General features: G+C 36.9%; 1 protein-coding gene across 8 annotated transcripts in view; it reads right to left on the bottom strand.

The window, feature by feature from the left end:
• Positions 1 to 16,590, bottom strand: part of ANK3 (ankyrin 3) — a 701,075-nt gene that overhangs the window by 81,728 nt on the left and 602,757 nt on the right. For all 8 annotated transcript variants that reach the window (XM_015147572.3, XM_077946716.1, XM_077946715.1 and 5 more), the window contains one exon: positions 4,049 to 4,155. In XM_015147572.3, coding sequence (XP_015003058.2) covers positions 4,049 to 4,155 — 107 coding nt within the window. The remainder of the gene's footprint in view (positions 1 to 4,048; positions 4,156 to 16,590) is intronic.

The raw sequence follows: 16,590 nt of genomic DNA, 5'->3' as shown, positions 1-16,590 counted from the left end.
ATTTTTTCCTCTAAAAACAATGCTAACATCCTGCAAACAGAATTTAAGACCTTGCATGGACTTCCTAGCTGGGGACCCTCTTCTGAAGAAGAATACCTCTTGACCTTGAAAGAGTGACCTTTTCAAGCCAACTGGCCTGTGATCCCCACAGGGAGAGGCAATGGGCTGGAGATCATTTTTCAGCCTATCAGATTCCTAGAACCAACTCTCCTCATCAGTAAGGTGGATTCATCTTTACACCCTTTTGCTCGTTTTGGATTTAACCATTTTGGTCTGAATTAATTTATGTCTTTTATAACATTCTATTGATTTTGGGAGATTGGGACCACTATGCTAATCAAGTTAAAGGGGAAAACACTGACTCTCTCAAAAATAAAAATAAAACAAAAATCACTCCTCCCTAGTCAAAGAAAAAGATACTTGTTCACTTGTACAAGTATTGGGATGAATTGTTACCAATGCTAAAAGACATGAGGCTCACCTGAAATTGCTCTGGGCTGCCCACATTTTCTTAGACATATGTATATTTAACAACTACTTTTATTCAGTAACAAGGCAATATGGCAATATTATAAGACAAAATCGAATCATTCCCTGCATTTAGTAGTTGTAACTACAAAATCAATTTTTCATTAGGAATAACAGTAACAGAATGGATTTAAAACGATTCACGACAAATTTTGGGCTTGAAGATTCTGTTGTGTCAGTACACACATACACACACACTGGAGTGTTTCCACTGAGAGGGGAATATTTGCCCTGGCAACCGCTGAGTCTCAACAATTTAGATAGTAATTCTGATTGGGTCTGTCTTGTTCACCGCTTGACCTGCAGAGCCAAGCACAATTCTAGCACAAAATAGGGACACGATAAATATTTACTGAATAAATCAATGAAAAAAACTATTTTGCTTAGAAACTGTGTAGGTGAGACTTGGTTACTAATACTAATTGACTGATGGGTGGATAGATAGGTAGATAGCTGATTGGAGCTGAGCGGACTGAAGGTACAGTTTATCAGAATTAAAATAAAAATAGCTCAGCTGTAAAGAATATCAGAACCAATGGAAAAAACACTAGTTAAGATGATATTAACAACAAACTGGAAGCGTCTCTTTCTCTGTATTCTGTATAGCACACAGTGCATGGCTGGGGCTCATCAGCAACCATTTATTGTTCTGAGGTTCTCAACTTCATGGAGTCAACAGACTGAGGAAAAGTGGTACTATTCATTAAACAGGACATGGGTCCTATTATTTAATAACATTATAAAATACAGTGATTTGTTTTACAAACCCGTCTTACATATTCCGTGTAAAAAAGTCATGCAATATAACTTCTAGAACAAATTAAAAGGTAATATGTAATAATATTTGTATCTTATTAATATTTAAACATAGCACAAATTCTACAAATGATCCTAAAACTAATACATGAATGTTTCTAGTTTTAGGAACAGCAGGATGACAAATGCTGATATACTACAGACATTGACACGATCTAATTATGGGAAAAATTCACATAAATTAAAAATACAAAAAGGATGGTTCACATAAAGGACACAGTTATCACCTTGAATCATACTGAGGAAGTGGAGAAGAATAGCTGCAAAATAATTTAGAAAGCAAATGGGAAAAATTAATGTAATATAATTAGAAGCAAGCAACAGAAAATGTCAATGACAAGCAAAGGAAAAATAAAAACCATCAGAAAATGAAACCAGGGTATTTGGCATTTGGCATTTGTGGGACAACCTAGAAAAATATCTGCCTTACGTAGGTGCATAAACTGCAAGGATCTGGCATCAGTGAAATATTTCTAAGTCTACACCAGGTCTATATTTTCCTTTTCCAATAAGCCCACACCTGATGCCATTACTTTTGCTTTCCTGCACGTGTCTATTGTCTCTGTTGTCTTCAATAACGTTCAAGGTGAAGGGGAGATAACTTGCATACTCAAATACTTCATTGTTTTTAATGTATGGGAAAGTTCATTTCTGATTTTATTATCATGTTTCTTCAACTTCTCAGTTTACTAAATTAAGCCCTAGTACCTTGTCTTTGATTTGTAGAGAATACAAAGTGATGGTTTCGAGTCTTTGAAATATGGTGGCAATTCATCAAGCGTGATTCAAAAAACTCAACATGTTTGCTCCCTGAATGTATCCCAAATGTTGTATATTTTCCTTCTTGAATCCGATTTTTTTTTTTGCTTTTCTAACATTAGACTGATATGCATCGAATATAAATTATGTAAATATTTTTAGCAGTTTAAAATTATAATAATTCAAGGTTTTTCTAATTGAGTTGAAGAAATGCAATGTTAATAACTCAAAAGCCACCATAAAGTTTATAATTTATGAAGCACTTTCATGTCAATTATTCCCATTTGAATGATATTGATCTGTTTCTCAGAATCGTAGTATTACAAAGCCAAAATCTATAACTATACTTTAACCTGAAGCATTCCTGAGTCTGATTTTGTATTAGTAAAATGAGGATGAGTAATATGTATCTCACAGTATCATTATAAGGTTCAAGTAAATATAAATGAGACAACACATGTAAAAGATTTAGCACAATGCCAGGCACATGACAAGAAGTTAGTAAACGTTAGCTATTACAATTTATTTTAATTAGGAGCAGCAGCAAATATTTCATATAATATATGAAGCACTTCATGAATATTAATTATTGTTAATTTATTTAATTCCAAAATAATCTGCCCTTGTCCTTGACCACAAATAACTTATGGCCTAAATGCCAATTTCAAAGGCAAAAATACTTTGAGATATTCATCATTTTAATGAATTATTTTGATTCTACTTATATGGATGTCAATTATCCCAAATTTGAGTTACCCAAAGATGAAGAATCCAGTATCTAAAGATACACTAATTTATTAATTCAGTAACTAAAGCAGGTCCCCTTTTAGCCTCCTGCCTCAAATTCTACTGACCAGGGAGGCAGCATGAGGAGGCTGTCTCCTCATGTAAAAAAAAAAAAAATGGTTTTTTTGTAAGTAAATATCTTTATTCTTTTTACTCATTTCTTTTTTTCTAATTACAAATTAATACAACTTAATTGTAATTTTATTTCAGAAATGCAGAAGGCACCAACTTGAAAGTTCAAATTTATATATTCTTTTAAAAGGAAAATCACAGAAAACAAATCATTTGTCAAATCAAAGACCTGTATCATATGAGAAAAAAATGACAATACCAGAGCTTACTGCTCATTTAAAAACTAAATATTTGCTGGGTGTGGTGGCTCAGGCCTGTGATCCCAGCAGTTTGGGAGGCAAAGGCGGGCAGATTGCTTAAGCTCAGGAGTTTGAGAACAGCGTAGGCAACATGGTGAGACTTCATCTCTATGAAAAAATACAAAAATTATCCGAGCATGGTGGTGCGCACCTGTGGTCCCAACTACTCAGGAAGCTGAGATGGGAGAATAGCTTGAGCCCAGGAGGTAGAGGTTGCAGTAAGCCAAGACTGCACCACTGCACTCCAGCCTGGCCGACAGAGCCAGACCTAGTCAAAAACAAAAACCACCACTAAATATTTCAGAGAAATTCTTCTATCATTAAGGGAAGCACAAAAGTCAGTTAAGGTAAATTAACAGGCATACTTACATATTTAATTTTCTATTGGAAAGAAAAATCAGACACCTAGAAAAATTTCTTTTGAATAGAAAAGTAAAACGGAGAAAAATCACTATGTTTCAAATTTTAAAAAATTTAAAAAGGAAATTTTCTGAAAAGGAAAAGTAAAGACCTAGAAGATTAGGATAGCCAGGAAAGTTTGTTGTATCAATAATTTCATTATTTTTTCTAACAAAATTAAATTTTTCTCAAAAAAACTCATACAGAATTACCTAGAAAGAAAATTTAATAATGATTTACAAATATGTTTCACATATACTAATGAATATACATTTCATACATGAATATATTCATATATATGAAGCTTGTTGATGTGAATTTATAACTGTAAATAATAAATGCACTGTTCATGTAGTAGGATAATGAAAAGTGACATTTAGGTTACTTACCCAGAATGAATGGGGCTTGAAACAAGATTGACATTGTCTAAAGTGTCTGCAGCCCAGCTGTAATGTCTAAGAGAATCTGAATCAAATTCCCTTGTGAATGTTAGATGCTGAAAAATAAAATGGTAAATTAAATTACATCAAAAAACCATACAAGACTGGTTTCTCTACACATATAAAATATATCCGTATTCCTCTAATTCCGGGTAGACTTACATTCAACATAAATAATTTTTAAATTTTCCTCTATAGAAATACATTGAAATCTGAGTATCGTAATGTTAGAAAATAAAGTCTATTGACATCTTGTTTTATTTTAATCTTTTAAGAAAGCTCCCTGGGTAACTGACATGGCAAAGAAATATCATAGAACTAACTCCAACTATGATTTTAAGCACTTCAACATGTCTCCAAATTAATCCTGTAACAACTGTAATTTTTTTTCTCATTTCTCAAAATAAAAAATGAAAAATTCAATCTTGATGACTTCTGGTTCCAAATGGGGCAGAGTAGCTAGTAGCAACCTAGTGCTTCTGCCAAGTAAGCCAGATAAAATACAGAAATTGTATCGGAATGCAGCAGAGAGCGCGGCTGAAGCATCAAGAACTAAAAGAACTACCAAACTCTGGGAGGGGGAACATCTTCAGGAGTTGAGTTGACTTTCTGTTGCCCATTTTTAACTTACAGGCTTTTGTCAGTTACCAGGGCAAACAGATTTGTACTTTTAACCTACAGGGATCACTGTTATTGAATACAAAAGCCAGGAGAGTTTTGGTGGATATTTGGGTGGCCTCAAGCATGCTACAGTTTCCTGCTAAGAACATGTGCTGAATTCTGAAGCTGTGCACAACAGGAAGCTCAAAACCTAACCAGAAATATCTCTGAAGAGCGCAATGGAGATTTTTGGCAGTTAATAAGAAAATGACCTAAACGTTTAGAACTTAAAATGGGAAGAGATTTGAAGATCATACCACAATTTTAAATAAGGAGGCTGGTGAGCTGGAGGGAAAACAGAGGTAGTGTGAGCTTTCACCAGGGCTGCAGACCAGCCTCATTTCAGCAAAATCTTTACTGAATTAAAATTTACTATTCTATTTGCCTAGCAGAGGGAGGGCAAACATTCTGTGGAGGAATATATCACCTTTGGGTGTGTCCACAATTTTTTATACACCATGTCTAGTGTGTCCACAACTTTTTATACACCATGTCTAGCATAAAGTGAAAAATTGCCAAGCATGGTCAGAGTAGGTGGATAAAAACAGAAAAATGAAATAAAACCAAACCAAGCTAGATAGACACTATAAACAGACTCCTAGGCCATCCAGATTCTGAGGTAAGCTAATAAGTGCTTTATAATAACTATGATTAGTATGTTTACAAAAACACAGGGAAAGATAGAGAAAATAAATTAAAAGGGATAGAACACTAGAATATACATAAGAAGCAATCCAACGGGCATCGGTTCAGTGCTAAATACAATGTCAGTTCTTGACTTAGACACAATATAAAAGAGGGTTAAGTTAGAGCCCTAAATGGAAAAATATACAAAATGAAGGATAGGTTAAAAAAAAAATAGAAAACAGTACAAGACATGGAACACTGAGAGATTTTAACATAAGTGTAAATTGGACCCTTAGAAATAGAAGAGAAGAAGAGAATAAAGTAGAAGCTGTATTTGAAAAGATAATGGCTAAGAATGTACCAAATCTGATAAAAGGTTTTAGCCCACAGTTCCCCGCTAATCTGCTTCCTACTGAAACCTCAGTAAAATGACAGTCACATATTTAAAAATACACACACAGAAAGGACAGAGAGAATAAGAGAAAACACATCAGCAGAGAAACAAGATTGGCCAGAATTATCTTTAAAAAGTGATTTGACTTCCATAATCCCCTCAGTTGTCAAATAATGATCCCCTGCCATCACTACCACCAACCCTAGCAGAAGACTAAAGGCGGGAGACTAGAAGGCTAGAGGCACCATACTGAAAATGGGGATTGTATACTGAATATTCAGACTCCCAGCCTTCCTTTACTGGTCTCCCAGACACAGTTAGGGACAGAGTTCTAGGCAGAAAAATGGGAAGTCTCTGAGGATTCTGACCTGCCCACTGGAATTTCCCAGTGAAATGTTCTGGCTTATTACTTCAGTGGAAATCACGGATAACAACCTCCACAAGATATAGAGAGCTTCCAATGAGCTTATTAATGAGTAGACAGTTGTCAGTCACTAGACAGTTGAGAAAAGCATCTAGTATAAAAACAAAACAAACAAGCAAACAGAAGGAAAGCAAATTGGAGGAAACAGGCTTTTCAGGGAGAAGAAAACAAAATTATTCATTATTATCTAGAGAGAGATGAGATATTTTTACACCCATGAAACAATAGACTACTTATTTTAAAAAAAAGAGACATTCAGGGAAAAATAACTCTTAGAAAGCAACAAATATATTGAAAAAACCCTAGAAAGTATAGAGAAATTTTTAACTCTAGAAAACAGGAGAGAAAATACAAGAAAGCAAAAGATAAGTTCAGGAGGTTCAAATCCTCCTCCTCAGTCTAAAGAAAAGAAGTTCTAGAAAGAAAAAAAAAATTGTGAACAAAGGAAAATAAATTAAGGAAACAATTTAAGAAACTTTTCCAGAGCTGAAGACAGAGTTTGCCAGAGTCAAATGACCCAGTGAGTGACCAGCACTGTGAATACAGAACCCATTATGGTACATCATTGTAACATTTCCGAATGTGGAGACAAAGACAGAGTCTATAAACATGCAGAGAAAAAATGGTCACAGATGGAGGGCCTGTATCAGACTTTTAACAGCAAAACGTGAAGGTAAAAGGCAATGGAGCAATTCCTTCAACATTCTGACAGGAAATGACTTCAAGTCAGAATTCTATAACCAGCTAAACTAAAAACAAGCATGAACTAGACAGATATTTCCAGATATATAAAACCTTAAAAAACATTTTTTTGGTGCACTCTCTGAGGAAACTACTGGAAGATGTACTCCGCCAAAATGAAGGACTAACCCAAGAAAAAGGAGGTCATGGACTCCAACACAAGAGAAATCAAAGGGAATTTTCATGGTTATGATGAAGGAAGACCCCAAGAGCACATCTGTGTGCAGTGGACCTACAAGGAATATGACAAGGAAGAAAGCTCTAAGCAAGATGAGGTAAGTAGACAAGACAGATAGATCACCTAATGAATGTGAACATATTGAGAGATATGTACACCTTGGGGAGAGTTTTGGGGTTGGACTATTGATATGCACAGAGGACATCAAGCAAGTGAAAAAACCCCAGGGAAAATAAAATATTGTGCTGGAAAGAAAAAGCAATCAGGTCAGGCGCGGTGGCTTATGACTGTAATCCCAGCAATTTGGGAGGCTGAGGTGGGTAGATCACTTGAAGTCAGGAGTTTGAGACCAGTCTGGCCAACATGGTGAAACCCCTTCTCTACTAAAAATACAAAAAATTAGCTGGGATTGGTGGCATGCACCTGTAATCCCAGTTACTCGGGAAGCTGAGGCAGGAGAATCGCCTGAACCTGGGAGGTGGAGGTTGCAGTGAGCTGAGATTGCGCCACTGCACTCCAGCCTGGGTGACAAAGCAAGACTCTCTCAAAAAAAAAAAAAAAAAAAAAAGAAAGAAAGAAAAAGCAATCACAATATAAGCCACATATGTAACATTTACATAGGCATAACAAGATAAGCATCAAATACAGCTATAAGCAAAATAAATTACAACTGTTTGGGGAAATGAGAAGATACAAAGTGTGCATGGTTGGGGAGGAAAAGTGTGGGAAAAAATTAAAGCTTCAGCTTTCATTTGGGGAAGTCAATAAATCATTCCTGAAGTGGAGAAAAATCAACAAGAACAATATACATGTAGTATTTAGAGATATGCAAGCACATCATAAGAGTCATCAAAAATTATTCCAAGCACTTATCTCTGGAAAGGAGAAATTGGGGACTGAAGGTGTATATGGGGATTATGTTTCTTCCTAACAAGTGTGTCTTGTAGAATGATATGGCTTTTTATTTAATTGCATAACTTTGGTAATAATAAAATCTAAATTTAAAAACTTACTCTGAATTACACAGATTTAAAAAAAATAGCCCTGAAGTCAAACTGAAAAATAAATTTGTAGAGCAATTATATGCAAGTCACTATCTCACCCTCGTCCTAGGAAAATGCAAAAATGAATGAGGAACAGCTTTATCTGCATTTAATGAGCAAGGACAATCTAGTGAATGGGTGTGCAATTAAGCTTCTAACAAGAATCCAAGAAACCAAGATTCTAACCTGCCAAAGGCAATAAACCATTTAGGAAAGTTCTCAAATTCTATATGGGTTAACCAAAGATGAGGTGTTGGCTTCAGTCTGGCCTTATTTAACAACAACTTATACTGACTTTTGGAGAACCAAACCAACAAACCTTCAGAGTAGGGCAAAATACTTAATACAAAGTAGTGATGTTCCTTTAATTTTTTTGGCATGAGTGGAGTGGAGGGCAAGCTACAGTTCCTACACTGGGGAGCCTAAGGTTATTTTTCACAAAGGTTCTTTTTTTTAAAAAAAGTTCTCATAAATAAATAATATCATTCCTCTTTGGTAATTACAGTAAATTATTTACCTTTGGTACTCTTAGAAACATGTACTGGTGCCATTAATTATTGAAACAATGAATTATATCTCACAAAAAGGTATCACTGCAATCATGTAATATTTATCAAAGCCAGAGTGTGCCAGGACATGGATTCCACATCCCTCTGAGTCCTTTCTTAACTTCTCTACTCTTGCAACTCTGCCACTCATTGAAGCTTTGTTGTAACACGAACAAATCTCATACCTGATCAAAACAATGAGCTATATTATTTTGAGCTATATGTCCCAATATTTGTCCCAGATAGTAACACTTAACTATGTTTTTAGGTACCTTAGTACTTTCTCTTCTGAGTTTTGTGTTTTCAGAGAGGTTTGCTCAGGTTTATGAACAGACATAACTCAAGTTTAATAACCTAAATACAGGCAAACAAAATACTCTTCCTACGGAGCATCCATCTAGCTATAAAATGAAGCAATTCAATGGAACCTATGGTTTTCTACATAGATACGGAATTCGTATTTCATTTCCATGCTACCTGTCTGCAAAGACTTACTCCTACAGGTTAGAATCTACTCAAAACCGAAATATAAAATTTCAACTATTCACTTACATTCGTTCTGACATGTTACTGTGCATAGCACCACAGTACTAGCAAAAAACTTTGCTTTTATTTAATTACTGAACAAATAGACATTTAAAATGATTAACAGGGCTTGGTGTGGTGGTGTCTCATGCCTATAATCCCAACACTTTCGGAGGCTGAGGCGGGTGGATCACTTCAGGTCAGGAGTTCAAGATCAACCTGTCCAATATGGTGAAACCCCATCTCTACTAAAAATTCAAAAAGAAAATCAGACAGGTATGGTGGCATGCACCTGTAATCCCAGCTACTCGGGAGACTGAGACAGGAGAATCACTCGAACCCAGGATGCAGAAGTTGCAGTGAGCCGAGATCGTGCCATTGCACTCTAGCCTGGGCAATAGAGCGAGACTTCATCTCAAAAAAATTACAAATAAATAAATAAATAAATAAAAAGAAATAAAGTGATTAACAGATATTCCATGTTCATAGATTGGGAGAATGAATATTGTTAAATACTTAACAGTATGTTCACACTGCCCAAAGCAATCTATGGATTCAATGCAATCTCTATCAAAATAATGATATTCTTCACAGAAATTAAAAAAAAAAAATCCTAAAATATATGTGGAACTACAAAAGACTCAGAACAGCCAAAGCTATCCTAAGTGAAAAGAACAAAACTGGAAGAATCACATTATCTGACTTTAAATTATACTACAGAGATATAGTCACCAAAACAGCATGGTGCTAGGAAAAAATCAGACACAAAGATCAGTGGAACAGAATATAGAACCCAGATATAAATCCACACATCTACAGTGAACTGATTTTTGACAAAGGTGCTAAGAATGTACATTGGAGGAATAATAGTCTCTTCAATAAATGATGCTGGGAAAATTAGATAGCCATATGTAACAGAATGAAACTAGGTCCCTATCTCTCGCCATATACAAAAATCAAATCAAAATGAATTGAAGACTTAAATCTAAGACCTCAAACTATGAAACTATTAAAAAAAAAAAACACACATTAGGGAAACTCTCCAGGACATTGAACTGTGCAAAAATTTCTTCAGTAATACCCCACAAGCACAGACAACCAAAGCGAAAATAGACAAATGGGATCACATCAAGCTGAAAAGCTTCTGCACAGCAAAAGAAACAATCAGCAAAGTGAAGAGACAACCCAGAGAATGGGAGAATGTATTGACAAACTATCCATCTGACGAGGGATTAATAACCAGAATATATAAGGAGCTCAAACAACTCTCTAGGAAAAAAAAAATCTAATAATAATGGGCAAAAGACCTGAATAGATATTTCTCAAAAGGAGACATAAAAATGGCAAACAGGTATGTGAAAAAGTCCCCAACATCACTGCTCATCAGAGAAATTTAAATCAAAACCATAATGAGATATAATCTCACCCTAGTTAAAATAGCTTTTATCCAGAAGTTAGGCAATAACAAATTCTAACCAGGATTTGGAGAAAAGGGAACCCTCTTACACTGTTGGTGGGAATGCAACCACCACAGAGAGCAGTCTGGAGGTTCCTCAAAAAACTGAAAATAGAGCTACCATGCTATCCAGTAAGCCCACTGCTAGGTATATATCCAAAAGAAAAGAAGTATATCAAAGAGACATCTGCACTCCCATATTTATTGCAGCACTATTCACAACAGCCAAGATTTGGAAGCAACCTAAGTGTCCATCCACAGATGAGTAGAAATAGAAAATACATACACAATGGGGTATGTATACACAATGGAATACTGTCCAGCCATAAAAAAGAATGAGAGGCTGTCATTTGCAACAACATGGATGGAACTGGAGGTAATTATGTTAGCATAAGCTGGGCACAGAAAGACAAATTTCTCATGTTCTCACTTCTTTGTAAGAGCTAAAAATTAAAATAATTGAGTTCATGGAGATAGAAAGTAGAAAGATTGTTACCAGAGGCTAGGAAGGGTAGTAAGGGAGTGCGGGGGGTGGAGGGTAGTGGGAATGGTTAAAATGTACAAACAAACAAAACAGAAAGAATGAATAAAGGCAGGGTGCATGGCTCATGTCTGTAATCCTAGCACTTTGGGAGGCCAAGGTGGGTGGATGACTTGAGCTCAGGAGTTTAAGACCAGCCTGGGCAACATAGCAAAATCCCATCTCTATAAAAATTACAAAAAAGAGCCAAGCGTGGTGGTGTGTGCCTGTAGTCCCAGCTACTTGGAAGGCTAAGGAGGGAGGATGGCTTGAGCTGGGAGGTAGAGGTTGCAGTGAGCCAAGGTAGTGCCACTGCACTCCAGTCTGGGTGACAGGGCCAGACCCTTTCTTTAAAAAAAAAAAAAAAAAAAAAAAAGTATAAGACCCTAGTATTTGGTAGTACAACAGAGTGACTATAGTCAAAAGAAATTTAATTGTATACTGTAAAATAACTAAAAGTACATAATCGGATTGTTTGTAGCACAAAGGACAAATGCTTGAGGTGATGGATACCCCATTTACTCTGATGTGATTATGCATTGCATGCCTGTATAAAAATATCTCACGTCACCCATAAATATATATACCTACTATGTATTTACAAAAATTTAAAATAAAAATAATAAATAGGATACCACATATGATGATGGTTAAAGATGAACTTGACCCGACTTTTAAGTTTCCTCAGCAAGGAGGGGTGTTGCCTGGGCTTAATGGAAAAGCTTGGCTTTGAAGTTGAGTCACAGACTTAGATTTGGAAATTGCCTTTGCCTCTTGTTAATGGAAACACTTCTTTCCCACTCCCGATTTTTCCAGTTTGAAAAGACAACTCAGTTGTGTAACTGTGGGCCTCTCCCTGCCCCTTTATATTCACTTTAGCCCTGGAAATTAAAGTGATGTATCTGAGTGACAGATTTGGGAAAGGTAGCTGGGAAGGTTCTGCTCAGATCCAGTTTTCAATCTATGGGCACAGAGAGTGAGCAGCCTCCTCTTCTCTCCAAAGCCTACTTTTGCAAAGAGTATGCCTGGCCTGGGCCAGCACCACAGTCAACAGGTAGGGGAGTATGCCTATCTCAGGGGTTCAGTTAGCAGGCCGACATGGCTTAGACACTAAGCTAGTCCTCGCCTGGCCTCCATCAGGAATAAAGGAGATATTTTTCCATTGACCTTTCTTTATCTTTACTTATTGAAAGCTCCTTCAGAGATGCCCCAGCATCACCTGCTGGTTTTGTGATCATTAGCAGATTACTCAACTTTTCTCAGTCTTTGTTTCTGCATTTTCAAATTGGGGATGGTTGATATGGAGATAAAAGAAAACATACGTCAAAGTCTGGCACTAATGCAGTGCTGGCGTTGGCATGGAATTATAATAACGTCTCCTTATATGTGTAAAGCCTTCCATACTTTTCAAAGGACTTTCACTTATATTAATTAGCTCATTTGTTACAATCTGATCATTTATGGGGGAAAACAGCAAAAATAAAAATATTCCAGTCCCAGCACTGGGGCATTGTAGTAATATACACAGGATGCTTTTATCACACCAATGGAAGCCATTTAAGAATGCATCTTATCAATGCCTAGGTCTTATTTATTGACTCAAAATATTTACATTCCTTTGTTAACAGCAATACCACAACTTACTGTGCATTAGTTCAACGGCCAAGGACTGACCTAGCCCTATACATTCATTTTTTTGTTTGAGTTGTCAGAACCTATTAGCCCTGGGAGTAATGGAGCCATTTGACAGATGAGGAAACTGAGGTTTAGAGAGACTTCAAAAACCAGGCCATACAAAGTTAACACCTAGCACTGGGTGGCTTTAGTAGAATACTATGTTAAAGAAAAATTCAATTGAATTTTTAATAATTTTTATTCCCATGCCAAAGATAATATGAATAAGCATATCACTTTTCATTTTGGAAGTGATGTCAAGGATTATTAAAGTGAAAATGCACATTATTTAATAGAGTCCAAAGCCTGACTAATGATGATATCACTGTCTCCAAGAGCTTAATACTTTCCAAAAATAGTTTCTCACTAGTCCTATTCATCAGAGGAAAGAGGAGAACAAGTACATACTGGCCTTACAAACAAGGACACACCCAAATGCCCAGGTCTGGAAATAATTGTCCAGGCAAGGAAGAAAAGAGGCAGGGTCAAGAAAGTGTTTGCAAGAGAGAGACAAAAAAGGAAATCCAATTAACTCCAATAGTAGTAATTCTTTAGGTTGCTGACTGTCAACCTCCAGTGTTAGATGACATGAGTTAAGGACCAGAACTAACTCTGCGAGTTTCCTTATCTTAACAGCTCTACCACCTATGGGGGAAGGTGGTCTTGCATATTAACTGGTGGCCTTGACAGGCTAATGTTAACAGCAACCAGCAAATCTCCCAGTAACAGGTCACATGCAACACTCAGTGCAACAATTCTGGAAGACTGTAAATACAATTTAGTTTAGCAACAGTTGGATGATACAATCAGACTGGGAGCCACAGAAAGTAAAGGGCTATCGGGGATAACTTCACTCTCGGCCACAACTTGGACAGGGCCAAGGCAGGGGAACCCATGAGAGTGTCAGTTCCCCACACAAACAATAAGATGACTTGGGTTTGAATCAGGCTCTGTCACTCCATAGCCCAGTGAATGGCAAGTCAGAAAACTCACTAAACCTCCATTTCTGCATTAGGGTGACAGGTAGAAAATATTAATTGCCCTGATTCACTGTGAGAAGGTAATGGCCCAAGTAATGTGAAAATGACTTGAAAATTCTAAATTACCATGCAAACAAAAACATAGATGATGCTAATCTCATACCCTAGATATTTACTTATTTATTTTATTTTTTGAGGCAGAGTCTCACTCTGTCGCCTAGGCTCAAGGGCAGTGGCGCGATCTATCTTGGCTCACTGCAACCTCTGCCTTCTGGGTTCAAGTGATTCTCCTGCCTCAGCCTCCCCAAAGTGCTGGGATTACAGGCGTGAGCCACTGTGCCCAGCCTACCTCTAGATTTTTAATAATTGAAGATCATTTATTTCTTATATTTCTCAACTTTTCTCAGTCTTCATTTCTGCATTTTCAAATTGGGGATGGTTGATATGGAGATAAAAGAAAACATACGTCAAAGTCTATGTAATGTTGCATCCTTCTATGTAGATATTTAGGATAGCATATCCTTTTCACACCACAGGGAGAAGTCAGAGCTGCCTGCTGGATTAACAAAAATAATAGTAGTGTTTTTGCTTTGCAAAATACTTGTCTACGCATCAATTCTTCTCATGGCTAATCCGCTTTACTCAGATCTGCTATGCTTCGCTTATTAGAGTGGCACTATTGCCTAGCGGCCGGGAGGAGAATGGATTTAAGCACCCATCAGATTTACAGTCCGTTCTCAGCTCTACCGCCTAATAGCTGTGGACAAGCTATTTAACTGGACAAGCTAAACACTCCTCACAGTCCTAGCCTCCTTGTCTGTAAAGTGGTAATCATAATACCCATTCCATTAGGTAGCCAAAAGCATGAAATGAGATGATGCATTTAACAAAATATTGTGGCAGGTACCGTATTAAGTATAATTATTGTGATGTGCAGTGGATATTGAGTGAAAAGGCAAACTCCTACCCAAATCGATAGTAGCAGGTTTAAACATCCAGCACAACTACATGGAAACACTTTTACAAAATGGATTCCATAAAAGGAAACCTGACACAAGTAGTAAAATAAAATAAAAATTAAAGGCCTACTATAATAGAAAAAGCAGGTCTTTTTTCCCTTACAGTATTTATTTTCTTGAAGTCAACTCTTATTACTCTTAAGACTTATTTTATTTGAGAATAGCACATAAAGAAACTATGTTAAATTTTCAAAGTGGATTGATTTCAAGACAATCTGGTTATGAACTTGAACAGAGAAAGTGAATCAAGGTCAGGGTGGAAGCTGAGTGTGTCAACACCCAGTTTGAGACATCAAAACTAACTGCACTACCTTAAGGAAGTCACAATACCAACCTCTCTGCCTTAAAAAAAAAAAAAATCTGTAATCTTGCTGACCAATCTTTGAGAAGTGTTGAATGGATCACCTGAGTAATGCTGGCAAAGCACTTTGAAGAGAGAAAGCAGCATATTAAATGTCACCAGTCAAATGTGCTTATCTTCTAGGGGGACTATCTCTAGCAAATCTTTAATCTGAGGCTGGCTACCTTCTGCCACCATGCACATTTCTGAGCACCCCCCCTTAGAAATTAGCTTACATGAAAGAAATAGCAAGGTTAATATGCCAATGGGTGTGGGAGATGGGGGTGGGAGTGTGGGTGGAATAGGGTTGAGGTAGAGGAGGAAAATCTGACTGTTAGCATAGGCAGCCTTTTGGGTTAGGTATTCTTCTCCCTTCGTATTACTGAGATAATTGAAAATGCCTAGATCTTGAAAATACAAGCAGGTAGTTTCTTCTGAAGAACTCTCCAATTTTCACACTACTTGCTAACATATCAAATTGTACATTACACATTATATGACTAAATGTATATGAAATCATCCTTAGCCTCAAAAAAGACCAAGTTCAATCCAAAGGAATCAGGATCCTTGGCTGTGAGATAAATGCAAAGAGTTATGGGGTAGAAGATGTGACAGCAGCCTTCCTGTACACGATGGCTATAATGAGGCCTCCAATATCACTTACAGAATGTTCTCCACAGTCAGCATTCAAACAGCCAGTGCAACTGTTGACATCACAGTCTAGTTAAGCCTTCTACACCGGTCACTATTGAAGGCCTGCCACTAGTCCCCTCAGGAACAAACCATGTAGGCAAATCTGGTCTGAAAAGGAAGTCTTCAGAAGAAAGAAATCTACTCAGAGAGAGAGCAGGGCCAAACAGCTGTCCTATTCCTCTCTTCTCATAGATACACTGTCCTGAAGTCAACAGAACTGTAAGGAAATGGAAGGTGTTCAATTTAGAGTGATCAACTGGCAAGGGGCTCCTTTCTAAAATTTTTGTTTAGAAATACCCAAGTTTATCCAGGAGTGGTGGCTCATGTCTGTAATCTCAGCATTTTGGGAGGCAGAGGTGGGCGGATCACATGAGGCCAGAAGTTTGAGACCAGCCTGGTCAACATGGTAAAACTCCATCTCTACTAAAAATACAAAAAAATTAGCAAGGTGTGGTGGTGCGTGCTTGTAATCCCAGCTACTGGGGAGGCTGAGGCATGAAAATTGCTTGAATCTGGGAGGCGGAGTTTGCAGTGAGCTGAGATCACACCACTGCGCTTCAGCCTGGGTGACAGAGTGAGACTCTATCTCAAAAAAAAAAAAAAAAAAGAAAAGAAAAGAAAAGAAAAAGAAAAGTAAAAAGAAATTCCCAAGTTTATAGCATTCTCTTA

The sequence above is a fragment of the Macaca mulatta genome, chromosome 9 (assembly GCF_049350105.2).
Source record: "Macaca mulatta isolate MMU2019108-1 chromosome 9, T2T-MMU8v2.0, whole genome shotgun sequence".
In the NCBI taxonomy this organism is placed as follows: Eukaryota; Metazoa; Chordata; class Mammalia; order Primates; family Cercopithecidae; genus Macaca; species Macaca mulatta.
Note: the sequence above shows the minus strand (reverse complement) of the source record. Positions and strands in the feature narration are given on the sequence as shown.